Source organism: Jatropha curcas, chromosome 3 (assembly GCF_041381405.1).
Source record: "Jatropha curcas cultivar XTBG-Jc1 chromosome 3, XTBG_Jcur_1.0, whole genome shotgun sequence".
NCBI classification, from domain to species: domain Eukaryota; kingdom Viridiplantae; phylum Streptophyta; class Magnoliopsida; order Malpighiales; family Euphorbiaceae; genus Jatropha; species Jatropha curcas.
The window spans coordinates 27702338-27717851 of NC_143153.1; the positions used below are offsets into that span (position 1 = coordinate 27702338).

Consider the following 15514-nt stretch of genomic DNA (forward strand, 5'->3'; position numbering starts at 1 on the left):
AACTAAAAACCAACCTAAATCAAACGTTTTAATATCCTTAAAATTAGAAAAAATCCCTAAAATTGCAAAGGATATAATTTCTCTTTTTTTTGGAGAAATCTTAGACCATTAATTAATATAATATTTAATTAATTAATCAAATAATAATATTTTTTAACGTATTGAATAACTCCAACTAAGTGCAAAATTGACAAAATATATTATATAATTTATTTCTACTTACTATTTATCATTCTTTTTCTCGCTCTATTCTTAATTATCCGATATGAGATAAATGGTTTAAACGTGTGTATATATATTTCACACAAATATATTCAAGAGAAGATTAAAAAAATATATAAAATTTCATGTAAACTATTACATCAATTAAATATTTATTATTCTTATTATTGTATTAGATTTTGTTACCGTTATTGCCATAATCCAATTATTTCTAAGAGTATTATAAAAGAAAAATATCATATATTCTTTTCTATAATAAAAAAGAAAAATATTAGATAACTATTTTTTATCTTAGATAATCCTCTATAAGAAAAAGAAAGTAAAGAAAAAAATTGATTAAATATTCTCATGTACACAACTTTATCATTTATTATTTTTTCATAGAAAGAAGTAAAAAAAATTAAATAACAGAATATTTATATGTAATATAATTTTAAAAACTTATTTTAAAAGTTTATTCTATTTGAAAATTTATTTTAAAAAATATATTCAATCAAATCATACAAATATAAAAAATATTATATTTTTTCTATTTTTATCTCCCTCCTAAATAAAATACTTTAAATTATAATCAAAATAAAATTAAATAAATAATAAATTTTAAAAATAAAATATAAAATATTCAAGAGAAGATTAAAAGAAATATCAAATTTCACGTAAACTATTATATCAATTAAATAATTATTAATCTTATTATTGTATAAAATTTTTTCACCTTTATTGTCATAATTTGATTATTTCTAAGAGTATTATAAAAGAAAAAATATCACATATTATTTTCTACAATAAAGAAAAAAGCTATTTGGTAACTATTTTTATTTTAGATAATCGTCTACAAGAAAAAGAAAGTGGAAGAAAGTAAAAAAGAAATTAATTAAATATTTTCATGTACATTCCTTTATCGTGAAATTATATTATTTTTTTTCCATAAAAAGAACTAAAAAAAAATTAAATATCAAAATATTTATATGCAATATAATTTCAAAATTTTATATTTAAAATTTTATTCTATTTGAAAATTTATTTTTAAAAAATATATCTAATCAAATTATACAAACATAAAAAAAGAGCATTAATAAAAAAAAATTTTATTTTTATCTCCCTCCTAAATAAAATAGTTTCAATTATAATCAAAATGAAATCAAATAAATAATAAATTCAAAAAATAAAATATAAAAGTTTTCAAATGTCTCATTATCATATATATTTGTTAAAAAATAAATTATATCTAATCAGTTAATAAACTGTAGTTTTTTAATTGGCCATCATTAAGAGTATTTTTTGGAACATTTTAAATTTCATTAAGGGTGATATAGGTAATCCTATTATTCCCCTTCATTTCCACTTTGGTTCGAATCGGACCGAAATCGCTAAATAACTGTCGATTTCGAGCGGGTTCAGATTCAAATTTTAACATTCACATAAACTTTAACCAGCCCTTAAACCACCGATTTCGGTTTAAAATTTAAAAACAACGATTCTGATCCGATTCTAATTTATATACAGTATAATTCGGTTCGATTCTGGTTCAAAATGACCCGTCGAAATGACTAAGAGAGAGGTGTCAAAAATTAATGGGCGATGGCTTTCTAAAAGAGTTGAGTCCAAGTCCAAGGAGACAAGACAGAGACACGATGTGTACCTTCCATCTTTCAATTATTTCAGTGTTGGGTGTAAATGGAAAGACACTTGATACTGACTCGATGGGGAGAGAGGTATATGATGGTGATTCAAATAATATTGGAGTTTGCTAGAGAAATTTCGAGTGAAAAAAAAAAGAGACACCGAAGATAATTAACGTGGAGTGGGTAAGATCACGGACAAAAACATCATGAAAAAACAAAAATGGCAAATTGGAAATAGGACAAAACTGAATAGTTTCAATGGAAAGACACTGTTCTTGAATAATGATTCTGGTTTTTGTTTTAGTACATGCAAGTGGATTGACTCGCGATGCTGCGGCAAATTATTTTTAATTAAAAAAATTAATTGAAAAAATAATTTAACTTATTAATAGTTAAAAAAATTAAAGTTATGATAAATAATTGAAATGTTTTTAGGATGAATCAAATTTAACAATAGCAGGTGAATGGAAATAACTAACTAAATAAATAAAATTTATATTCACATAACTTGTTGGTTTAATGTCTAAACGATAGACTATATAAATTGTATTATACATTTATTTTCTCCAATTTGTAAAATTAAAATTGGAGAGGACTTTTCATAAAATTAGTTAATCATTCGAACCTTAAAAGCAAAAAAAAAAAAAAAAAAAAGATATATATGATAAAAGAGTAATTGCAAAAAATTGGACACACGATGAAAATCAATTTAATAAAAAAATTAAAAAGAATTAAAATAGAGTTGATAAAACTTTGTCTTTAAAAAATTAGTAAACCATTATTATATACGGATCTATGATTGAATTTTTTTAATTAAAATTATTTTTAATGAAGATAAAAATTTAATAAATAAATTGAAATGTCTTTTCTATATTGTAAAGACTCTCTTTATTCTTAAATGTGATGGATTAAATTTTATAATTCTATTAAGATTAATTGAATGCTTTTTCCATTATATATATAAAAAGAATGATAAGTATATGTGAATAATTTTATATTTTTCATACATAAAAATTAAGATAGATATTTTATGTATAAATATATGAGTAAAAAAAATTAAATGTGAGTTTTAAAACACATAATTAAAAATCCTTAATTTTATCATTTATTTTATTTTTTCAAATTAATAATATTTGGAAATGTAAATATATGATTTTGTATCATTCATCTAAATTTCTATTCAAATCCTATTGGACGCAATTTTTTTCCATAACATTTTTCCATAATATCATACACAACAGGCCGTATTCTCATAGGAATAGGAAAAGTCAAACTCTTTCTTCAGCCCCTCTCGTTTTTATGCCTGACGTTGCTTAATTTAACTTCATGCCTTAGCATATAATTTTATTAAAATCATAAGTACATGTATTATAAGTTAAATTAATCGTACTTAAATTTTAATTAAAAATGGAAAAAAAGTCAAATGATGTAGAAATTTGGACAAAGGTATTGATTATAAATATACATTTATACGGAACAACAATTAACCGGTACATATTTTGGTAGATAATTGTAAAGGAAGTCTTGGTATATTTTAATTTTAATAACTATATTTTTTTTGTATAAATTATTAATTTACTGTTACCGAAAAAAAACTAAAAAAACATATAAATTCTATACTCTTTTGCAACTGCCTTTGTAATACATGTGTAAAAATAAAAAAAAAGCTGCCAACTCACTTAATATTTGTGGGACCTACATTTACAGCTGAATCAGCTTAAAAAGAGGGTTATAATTGCCAATTCACTCTTCTACGAACGGTGATTTTAACTTTCATTTTAGTATATATAATATAATGTTAGGTTGGTGAATTTTCACAAGCAGAAAAATCAAGTAAGAATCAATTAAATATTAAAAAAGAAAAAGGAATGACATGTGAAGCAAACACTATGATTGCACATTTTTCTTAAAAGAAATGGGGAGTAAGAAATTGGAAAAAAAAAAAAAAAAAAAATACTAAAGAGGTCTGAAGAAGCTCCCAGAGGAAAACCAATCTTGGGCCTGTTATAATGGAAAAAGGCCTTTTATTTCTTGTCCCAAATGCTTCTTGTCATAAATTCAATGTAGATTAAGTAGGGTTTCAAAATGGATTCACGTTTTAGAGTATTGTAGAATTTATTTAACACGCGCCACAATTAAGATTAATATGAACACGATATAAAAATTAAAGGAGTGACACGAATATAATAGGTGCAATCCATTTAATTAAATGGATAATAAATGAGTAAAAAAATTCAACCAATTTAATTAAATAACCCGTATACTAATACAAAAATCGAAATACCTATAACCCACTTAATATATACTCCTTCTATCCCATTTTGTTTGCTTGTTATTTATTTTTTGGATGTCTCAAAATATTTATAAGTTTTCTAAATTTATACATGTAAAAATTATTTTTTCTATAATAACTTTTATGATTATTCATTAAATAAAAGACTTTTATTAATATCTTAATGAATTAAAAAAAGACAAAATAACTTTTGTTGACTAAATTCTTAATATGCGTGTTTTTATCAAACCATATTATACGACTTGTTTTTAAATAAATCAGTTAAACGGATTAGACGAATAGACATGTTATACGACTTGTTTAAACTTATATCATATATGAATTTCTCATTTATAATACGAATTCATTTAAACTTAACCTTGATTAAGCGAATCGCATTTCTATATCACGATCAATTTTAACACGTTTAGGTAAGGGTAGAATTACTGGAAGAAAATCATCGACTTTTTTTGTTTTTTTGGTGTGGGATAGGTAAGCGGAGTTCTTACGTGGGGTGGATAATGGGCCTCCAGACTCTTACGTTGGAGTTGAATCGTCGATCTCGCACTCTTTCTAGAGATAGTAGGCCGAACGAATAATGAACAATCCAATGTCCCTGCACAAAAATTCAACTCTTGTTTGGTCCCAGCCGGCCTACTCGCTATGGATGCATATAAGAACACTGAAAAATCAACGAATCTATATTTAAGTACATTCAGAAATGCAATATTTCTGGCCGTCATCTGAAAAACAAGTACGAAAATGGAATAGCATTGGTAAGCTGTCACAAGCCAACCCAACCCAGGAAAGAAAAAACAAATAACGATTCAATAAAAAAATAAAAATAACAACGAAAGTGTATAAGTATTGCAATGACTACGACCTACAACAACCCAAAAGGATTAAATAAATGTTTATATTTTTTTAATTTCATTGTTTTTGACAACAATTATGTGAATAACATATAAAATAAAAATTAATATTTATTCTCTAAATCAATGAGGTGGTGATCTGATTGAGTGAGAGGTATCGAGTTCGAAGCATCTCGATCACAGTTGTTTTCATTAATTTAATGAGTTAAGGAGAAGACTAGTGTTATTTCGGTTCATAAAGGCCTCTAATTAATTAAAAAAAAATTATTCCATATATATATATATATAAAATAAAAATTAATAGAAATGTCTTTTTCATTGACAAAAAATTAATAGTAAAAAAAAAAGTTTAAAATCCAATTTATTTATCATTAATATAAGTGCAATAACAATTTAGTCCCTGGAAGTAGATAGTCAAATTTGATAATAATTGGTATATTTTTCATAATTTTTAATTAAGTATATGGATTAGTATTTGAAATTTAATTTTATTAAATTACTTAGTCGTTCAAAGCGTGTTATATTTTTACAGTTAAGTGAAAAAACTAGACACTAATATTATATTCCCTCCGTCTCATTTTATTTGCTTGTTATTTCTTTTTTGGATGTCCTAAAATATTTGCGAGATTTCTAAATTTAGACATGTAAATAATTATTTTTTCCATAAAAACTTTTATAATTCTTCATTAAATGAGGAATTTTTATTAATATCTTCAATAAGTTAAGGGTAAAAAGAGTAAAATAACTTTTATTGACTAAATTTTTAATATACGTATTTTATCAAACTATACAAACAAAATGGGATGGCGGGAAAATATGAAGAATCTAAATAATCAATATTACAAGATATTTGAACCTCGCAAATCAAGTGGTGGTCCGGTTGGTCTTCTCATTATATGATGGACGAGAGGTCTTGAGTAGGGATGAAAGCGGAATAAGTATTTAAAAGTACTCGATCCAGTTATTACGGATTTGGATAGTTAAACGGGTTTCAAAAAGACATGAATAGTAAAATTACTGCCCGTAATGGTTCGGGTAGGTAAAGATTTCGATCAATGGGTATCCGTTACCTGCTACCTATTAGGTTAAACAGACAGCCTTGCGGGTTTTGTGGATACCCTACCCCTTTATCTATAATAATATATTTATGATATAAATATTGGTTTAGAAATTTGAACCTCTAACCTTTTTTTAAAAAAACAAGGATATTTAAATAGTGATTGTGTATTTGGATGAATTTTTAGTTTATATATATTGCTATTAGTTTAATAAATTTTTATCCATATGCAAATGTTTCTTGGAAGAACCTTAACTTTCTTTTTCTTTTTTTTTTATTTAAGATTCTATAAGTTTTAATAGTTTCACTTATCATTCTACAGGTTTTACTTAAGATTCTGATGTTAATGATCATTTGTTTTTTTTTTTTTTTTTTTTAAATACTACTGATTTGAGTTTTTAATTTAAATGATGTTTAAACGGATTCGGGTTCGGATTATTAATTGCGGGAACCCTACTCGATTTAAACGAGTTTTAAATGGATATGGATAATAAAATTTATTAACGGATTCGGATACGAATAATTAAACAGATATTTAAATGGATTTTGAACAAGTATAGTTATTATAATTTTAAACAGATTCAGATAGACATAGTTTAAAATTCGTGGGTATTCACCTCGCTTCCATTCCTAGTCTTGAGTTTGAATCTTCTCGACTGCAGTTGTTTTCACTAAAGGGAGGACTGTTCTTGTTTTGTAGATCATAATATTATTTTGATATATAAAATCCTCCAATGAATTAAAAAAAAAAGAATATTTGGACCTCAAAATTACACTTTTAGACATACCACTCATGGGAAATAGAAGAGCATTTTGGAATACTTAATAGATACAAATAATTATAAATTAATTTGAAATAGATATGATTAGTAAAATTATTATCCGATGGAATAAATACAGTGTGGATTGCTTGTTGTTATAATATTAACGAAGAAAAGACTACATCCCAAGTTAAAAATTTTAGATATTTAAATAAAAGAGAGTTATAATTATCACTAAATCCATTGCCTAAATTAATATTTATGAATTTTTACATGATATTTTAATTTGTATTTGTTATCATGAATTTCTTTCTTTAATCTAATTAAAAATAGTTTATTTACCCTAAAATTAAAGGATTTATGATTAACAAAAAGTGCTTCAATTATAATTTAACAGAATTATTACCAAAAAATAAAAAAAAGAAATTTAACAGAATAAGGTACGAAATTGTTTACAGGAGGAGGAGAAGGAGACAAGACCACACATAGAAAAAACAATGGCAAAGTGTTTTAGTTTCACTGCATCGCGTGACTCTTGCTACCGCTACTCCTTCACTAAAGCCGGATTCAAATCATGCACCACCGATCTAGGCGACGGCACCGTCATGCACTGCTGGGTCCCCAAAACTCACATCCAATCCAAGCCTGCTCTCCTCTTAATTCACGGGTTTGGCGCCAACGCAATGTGGCAATTCAACAGCTTCATTCCTCCATTAAAATCCAACTTCAATATCTACATCCCCGATCTTCTCTTCTTCGGCGATTCTTACACGACCCGACCCGAGAGATCCGAGAGTTTCCAGGCCCAGTGCGTGATGGCTTTAATGGATGCTATTGCTAATGTTAGTAAAATGGATATTATGGGGCTTAGTTACGGCGGATTCGTGGCGTATAGTATGGCTGCGCAGTTCCAGGAGCGCGTGAGACGCGTGGTGTTAGGTTGCGCTGGAGTTTGTTTGGAAGAGAAAGATGTGGAGGAAGGGATGTTTAAAGTGAAGAGTGTTGATGAAGCTGTTACTCTTCTGTTGCCGCAAAGTCCGGAGAAAGTTAGAGAGTTGGTGCGACTGTCGTTTTACAAGCCTCCACCAAATGCTCCTTCTTGTTTTCTGAATGATTTTATTGAGGTCAGTCAGATTCAGTTCTCAGTTAAAATTTCTTGATTTGACTCTTTAGTCTATTGTTTGTTTGTATATTATTTTCTTGATTTCTTGTTTGAGGAGATAACCAATTTTATGCTTATTTAATTCAATTCTGTTAAGTATCTTGAATTGAATCGCAATTACTGTATTATAGTATTTTTAAGAAACATTAAAGACCCTGAATTTGATTAACAAGATATTGTATTTCAAGTGTGTCATAGTATCTTGATGGTTTCCTCAAACCAAAATTTCTTGAGCTGAATTCATTTCAGATTTTTGTTTCTTGCCATTTTTACCATTCTTGCAAGAAAGCTTTCAGATAACTCCTCCCAATATTGCACAAATTTATTGCTCCTTCATTGTTTTTGATGCACAAAGTGGATTTCTTTTTTAGTGTGAGGAATTGGAATGTACTATATTGTTTATTATGAAAGTATGTTGTTAATTTGGTTATATGGGCAGGTGATGTGCACGGAATATCTTCAAGAGAAGAAAGAATTGATCCAGGCATTACACAAGGATAGGAAGTTGTCTAATCTTCCCAAGATAACCCAGGTGTTACAATGTGCCCGTCTTTTTATCTTCATCGCTTGTATACTGGTTCAATTTTGACCTTCTAAAGGAGTGATTTGTCTCTTTTTATGCAGCCTACCCTTATAATTTGGGGTGAATACGACCAGATCTTCCCACTGGAATTGGCACATAGATTAAAAAGGTTAACTTGGAGCTTAGTAGCATTTTCAATATTCCTATTCTTTCTAATTTAGGAAAACAAGAAGAGCATTTTTAATTCTGATACTGACCGAAGAACTTCTTACCTCTGTTTTACTCCTAGATATAGTCTTCTTCCTAGTAATGCACTGTTTGAAATGTTCTAAACTTGTAATCTGCTTTACGCTGTATAGGCAAACTTTTTGTGATGATATATTAGTTTATCTTTATGATTGTGATTTATCCTCTTTGACCTGTAGGCATATTGGTGAGAATTCCGAGTTAGTGATAATAAAAAACGCTGGGCATGCTCTTAATGCAGAGAGGTCTAAAGAAGTGTTCAAGCACATGAAGTCTTTCCTCATCGATACTCCCTTTCCTACTAAGCAAGGAAGCCACACAAATGGTAGCAAAGTAGATTGAAATATCTACAAGCTGTGGATGATCTTTTTGGGAATGAGCATCTCTTATCTGATGTGCGTTGTGAACAGCATAGACCATATTGATTGATGATGATACATTTTAGTAGATTTAGAAAACACAAGAATTAAATTAATGCAAAGGATATGAAAGAGTCAGCTAGGATTCCCCTGTTCTTGGGAGATTAAGTTATACTTGTGATTTTGATTCCAGAAGGCTGATACGGGATGAGCCATTACTGGCCGGTGCTAGGTGTTCTTTGTTGGTAACTGGTCACTTAAAAGAAGTCAGAATCTAGTATTGTTGAACCCCTGTTGTTGTATGTGTTCTGTATATTGAATGTGTGTGATAATGTAATAACGTATATAATATAGTATGTGATGTTTTCATGTTTGGTTTTAAGCTTGATACAGTAAGAATCACATGTTTAAAACATGTTTACTGACTAGTTCAGAAAATTAGGATGAGAAGTACATCTCTTATGTATTTATAAATAAAGGAAAGAAGACTTAATGGCTGTTAAATGGCATTCACATGATTGTTTGTAATATTTTCTTTTTAAAAATAAAAATTAAAGTACATAGCACTTTCTAGTTCCACTCGTATGTGCTAGGTGTCATAAAATATTTAATTCCACTGTATGGACCTATAGTTATATTATTCAATTGTTGGATAAGACTGTATTCAAGAATAGCTACTAAAACAATTAATAATTACTAAAAAAATTAATTTTGCTGAACAGACTCTAAATAATAGTGCAAAAATAACTAATTTTATCAAATAGACTCTAAATAATAGCATAATATTTTGCCGAACAAACTTTAAGTACCAATGTGATTAAGAAATTTCAGAAATATTGTAAAATAAGTCTCAAACACTACTGAAGTTGGCTTATCTAGTATATGAGGGACACGGATTTCCCAATTTTGCTTAATCAGGGACTTAATGGACTTGGGGAGAGTGCTACAGCTATTCACCTGATTTTCTTGGCTAAGGGTGTGCGGATGGTTTGGTTATTGGTTAATTCGATTAATTCGATCAATTTAGCTCAATGAATTAAATATGGATTTTTAGTTCGAAAAATAAAATTTAAATTATTCGGTGATGGATTATAATCTAGATAAAAATTAATCTAATTGCATTAACCCATTTGGATGGATGCACTGAATAATTTGATTCTCTGGCAATTGGCATCGTTGCTATACATGCACAAGGTGTTGGTGCTTTTCAACCTTTATTCCTCCTTTACACTTTTTAGCCCCATAAATGAGAAATATGACCTAACTTTGATCCCTTGCAGCTTTTCCCATACCAATACAAGGGTCTGATGCTAGAAATATATCAGGCTGTTCCAATGAGAACAAGACCACTGAAAATTCCCAACCAAATCTTCCCTGCAATATCATTGAGCAACAAATTAAATATAAATCCATTAGAAAAATCCAAATCATACCTAGCTATCTTTAATTTGATTGTATTATTATGCCTTTCCACTTTTACTTTAGTAATGTTTTCCTTTTCCTACCCAAAAGAATTTGATTCTATGCCCCAATATTTACTGTTGGTTGCAAACCAAATAAGCATCCGGTGCTTATCCATTCAGCATGTTCACTTTATCATATGCTAGAATATATTCAAAAGGAAAAAAAAAAAAAATTATTAGTTTGCTTTGTACTCCTGCACATTATCTAAAGAAATCTTAACTTCGAAGAAACAAACTTTAAGGCCTTGTTAGAAGCATGTGGATAATACGACATTGGTTAAATATAAAGGCAATGAATGACTTAACGAGAAAGGTGAAACAATCAAAATTGCTTAAGCCATACGGTGTCGAAGTCTAGGATTCAAATATATCCTTTATTTTTTAGTCTTTTATTATGTTCATTCATTTATAATAAACTATTTAACCTCCAAGTTGATTTTAGACAAATTGGTTTGAACTAATTCAAAATAAAAATTCAAGGGCCTCACAGATGAAAAATAAAATTCAAATTTATAGCTAAGGCTTTGGCCTTTTTTTTTTTTTTTAAAATTGAATTCCTTTAACAAATCTAGGGATTAAACTCACAACTAACAGAGAATTCAACCATTCTTTTAACCATTTGTCCTCCTTAGTTTCAAATCCTGGCTTTACCCTGTTAGTAGTTTCTATTTTCTTTAAACTTCAGGAGTTTCCATATAGATAATTTCAAACACACACAGAGAGAGAGAGAGAGAGAGAGAGAGAGAGAGGAACTTACATGATGGTCTTGAATTGGAGCTCCATGTATTAAACCACAAATCTTGGCTATGCCCATTACAATCTGTCGTAGTATTAATTCCACCATTGCACAAACACAGAAAGGAGTCACCAGGAGGACCGTAACCACATATGCCACCACTTATCTCACAAGTATTACATTTGTTATCGATGTAAAAATCATCATAAGCTCCACTTTTGTAATTCAACACCACCCCATATTCCCACCGGGTCGGGTCAGTTGGATAGTCATGAAAACCTGCTATTGAAGTATACCCTAAACACTTTAGCAAGTGAAGATCAAGTTCACCTTTTCCATTGAAGTTAGCCGGAGAATAAACACAGCATGTATTTGTGGGTGCGAAAAGCGGTAAGCCGAGTCCGATAACTGCTGGACATGTGTAAATAGAAGCACAAAGGTAGGATGAGGATGTGTCACAGACAGGTGAGCCTTTCATGGTAAGGGAGGAGGTCGGTGGTGGGCAAGAGAGGAGGAGGAAAGTTGATGGGCCTATTTGAAATGGGCTGGCCCAATCAAGGCCGAAATTGGGTGATTGTCGCATGGAATTGCATGTAGACATGGTAGGTGGGGTTATGGTTATGGTGGAGGTAGTGTAGGAAATGGAGGTGATAGGATAAGAACCTGTATGGGTGGTGAGGAGGAACTGGTCTCCGGCGGCTGAACAAGCTACGTAGGGATAGAACCGCGGTGAACCGCAGCCGGTCCCAGTGCCGAAAGGGTACTTAACTTGTATAGAGCCACATGTGGTCTTGCATGGTGTGTCTAAGGCTAATGTTTGCCCTAACAGTCTGAGTAGGAAAATAGAGAAGGAGATGGTTCTCAAGAACAGTGGATTTTCCATTAATTGGTAAAGTTTGATATGAAATTCTTATGAAGAGAATCAAGAGACATATAATAGGAAAGAGGATAGTGGAAAATCTCCTGTTTTTTAAAAAATCCCATAAGACTGGCCGAAGGGATCGATTAATTTGTGGACCGGACCACTTAGCTAGAGAGAGCTTTTTTTTTTTTTTTTTTGGTGCCATATGTCGCAATATTGTTTTTAGCCGGGTCAGCAAAAAGTGAATTGCACAAGCCCTTATGCGTGTAGAAAATTTAAAAAAAAAAAAAAATATTATGGTTACCAGTTATTTCTCTTTTTTTTTTTTTCAATGAAAGGAGAAATTAAATTCTTTTAATTTCTTCAACAAATATCCTTCAACAATTCAGTCAAAATCAATTTTGCATTCTATCCATTTATATTGCACTTAACGTTTGCTATTATTTTATAATAGAATACATAAATCTTCTTACTTAACAGGATCTAATATATGGAGAAAATTTAGAAAATTCATGAGTGATTCAAGAAATATTTAACTTTGATAAATTTAATCTTTTTTTTTTTGAGATTGTTTTGGAGGTAAATTTATTATTTTATTCTCACATTAAGATTACTTTTTTAGCGATCGTATATTGATTATTAGCCTGATTGCATATTATAGTAGATATGGAAATCGGACTTTTTTTGGTACGACACTTATTTTCATCCGCAAAGATGGTACCATGCAACCAATATCGATGTGGTGGTAGTGATGGACCGGTGGCTGAGGTGATGTCGGTGACTGGAGATTGTGGTGGTGTGATTGTTTGTAGCGGTGATGTTCTGATTACATTTTATATTTACAAGCAAATATGAAATTGAAATGGTGATTGTATTCTATAAATTTTTTCAATTACATGATTAAATATAGTAATGGAACGTTAATTTCATTTTATTAGATTTTATTATATTTTTCATTGTATTACATCTTTTTAATTATATTATAGAACATTATATCCGATCAAACATGATATAAATATTAAAATTTTGAATTAATTTGGATATTGCTTAAAATTAGCAAGTACATATTGCGCGTTTGATAGTATGCATGGCATCTCTCATAAAATTATATATGTAATTTATTTTTCTTAGTATTACGGAAGGGAGATTTGAACTTATATCAGTTGCCAAATCATATTTACATTTACCATCAAGCTGATGTTCTATCCAATTAATATTTTGAACTAAATATAATTGAGTAATTAAATAAGAAAATTATATATTTCATTTAGTAAACAGTTATCATGTAAATTTTAAGAATTGTTATATTATTTGCATTCTCATAAGTCATAATAATAAAGAATACAAACATAAATGAATGTAGCGCATCTAATTTACAAACAAAAATTATTAGAATTTTCTTGTTGATGTAGGGTTTACGTGTTCTTTTTCAACTTGCAACATTGAATTAGAGTTTAAGATTCCCTTTGATAGTCATTCATTAAAAATATGGAATTCATCTCAAAATGCAATCCTATCTTTTACGTAAAACTCAATTGAGTTTTGAACATATCGTGTTTCATACAAATTGAAAATTCAATTCAATGAATAATAAATATCTAAAAATAAATAACCAAAAGAATGAGACTTGAAGTCGAGTCACTCATGCCGTTTTATATGAATATATATTTTTTTAAACTACCGGTGCCTGGACATTATTATCCAGGATCGACTAAATGCAATTCGGGTCTTAGTCACAGATAAGACTCTTCACCCCTCTCTGTAAGTGTGTTTAGTGGGGATCAAAATCCAAGAGACTCTTTCCACATATTCAGCCTGCGTTGTCAACTAAGCTACAACCCGTAGGTTTTATATGAATACTAACAATATACCCTTGCTATGCACGTTAAAAAAAAAAGTAAAATTAAGACAATATATATATATATATAATTTATAGATTTTTGAATGAAATTTTTTTTAGTATGCTATTAAAAAATATTATAAAGATATATCAATAGTAAAAAAATAATATAGCATGATTTTTGATTATTAAAGTTAAAATTAGTAGATAAGCATATGTTTAGGAATATGGATTAAAATATTGAAATTTATAGAGATAAATAAAAAAAAGTAAAATGAAAGGTGGTTCATTAATTTGATTTATTTTAAAATTTATTTTAAAATTAATGTAAAAATAATTAACTCGTTATTTTATTAAAATCCATGAATAAATAATTTATTTTAAATAATTAAGAGTTGTATAAATCTTCAACTTGTCATATTATTATTAATACTATAATTAATTAATTATATTTAACATGATTTAATTTAATACAAAATTTTTAATTTTTTAACATAAAATAACAACTGCCCATATCACTAAAATTTATAAATTATTTAATTTATTTATATCATTAAAAGTTGTATAAATTGTTAATTAACACACTGTTAATTCTCTAACGTCATATTAATTAATTATATTTAAGATAGTAACAATTAAGTCATATACATTTCATTAATTTAGAATCCTACGTGGCAATACCATGAAAATTTTTGCCTTCTTTATATATACATATATTGATTTGATAATTTACAGCTACAAAAACATGTTAAATAATCTTTAAAAAATGAGAAAAAGAAAAGTTTGAGTTAGAACTACTAACCCCCTTAGTGAAAATAATTGAAATATAGAAAATTCTGAACTTTAAAAAAAAATGAATAATATATTTAAAAGTAGGGACCAATATATCTTTGCCAAAAATATACAAGAATACAGTGATACAACTTATATATAATATTTAAAAAAAAAAAGCTAAAGTGTTTCTTAAGAGTAAATAATTTTAAATTTAAAAAAGTGCATTACTACACTAATTAAAAAAATAATAAATGAAAACATTTAGATATGAAACATTAAAGATACATTAACGGTTGTTAGAGGAAACATTTATTATTTCACAAATTTGAGAGTAAAGATTCGGTGCAAAGCAATACATTAATTATATTTAACATGATTTAATTTAATAAAAAAATTTTAATTTTTTAATATAAAATAATAACTGTTCGTATCACTAAAATTTATAAATTATGTAATTTATTCATATCATTAAAAGTTGTGTAAATTGTTAATTAACACACTGTTACTTCTCTAACGTTATATTAATCAATTATATTTAAGATGGTAACAATTAAGTCATACACATGTCATTAATTTAGAATTCTACGTGGCAATACCATGAAAACTTTTGCCTGCTTTATATATAAATATATTGATTTGATAGTTTACAGCTATAAAAATATGATAAATAATCTTTAAAAAAGGAGAAAAAGAAAAGTTTGAAATAAAACTACTAACCCTACTAGTGAAAATAATTGAAA

The 15514-nt window shown here is 28.1% G+C and overlaps 2 protein-coding genes across 2 annotated transcripts; one reads left to right on the top strand and one right to left on the bottom strand.

Moving 5' to 3' along the window:
* The first annotated feature begins 7243 nt into the window (after positions 1–7243).
* LOC105641622 (alpha/beta-Hydrolases superfamily protein) lies at positions 7244–9468 on the top strand. Its single transcript, XM_012226208.4, has 4 exons — positions 7244–7933; positions 8411–8503; positions 8596–8663; positions 8920–9468. Exons 1-4 carry the CDS (start codon positions 7307–7309, stop codon positions 9080–9082), a joined length of 951 nt encoding a protein of 316 aa, XP_012081598.1. The 5' UTR covers positions 7244–7306; the 3' UTR covers positions 9083–9468.
* Positions 9469–10234: 766 nt separating this feature from the next.
* On the bottom strand, positions 10235–12326 carry LOC105641623 (uncharacterized). The gene is made up of 2 exons (XM_012226209.4): positions 11320–12326; positions 10235–10473 (listed from the first exon to the last, which is right to left on the bottom strand). The coding sequence occupies exons 1-2, from the start codon at positions 12179–12181 to the stop codon at positions 10421–10423; spliced, it is 915 nt and encodes a 304-aa protein (XP_012081599.1). The 5' UTR covers positions 12182–12326; the 3' UTR covers positions 10235–10420.
* Between the last annotated feature and the right edge of the window lie 3188 nt (positions 12327–15514).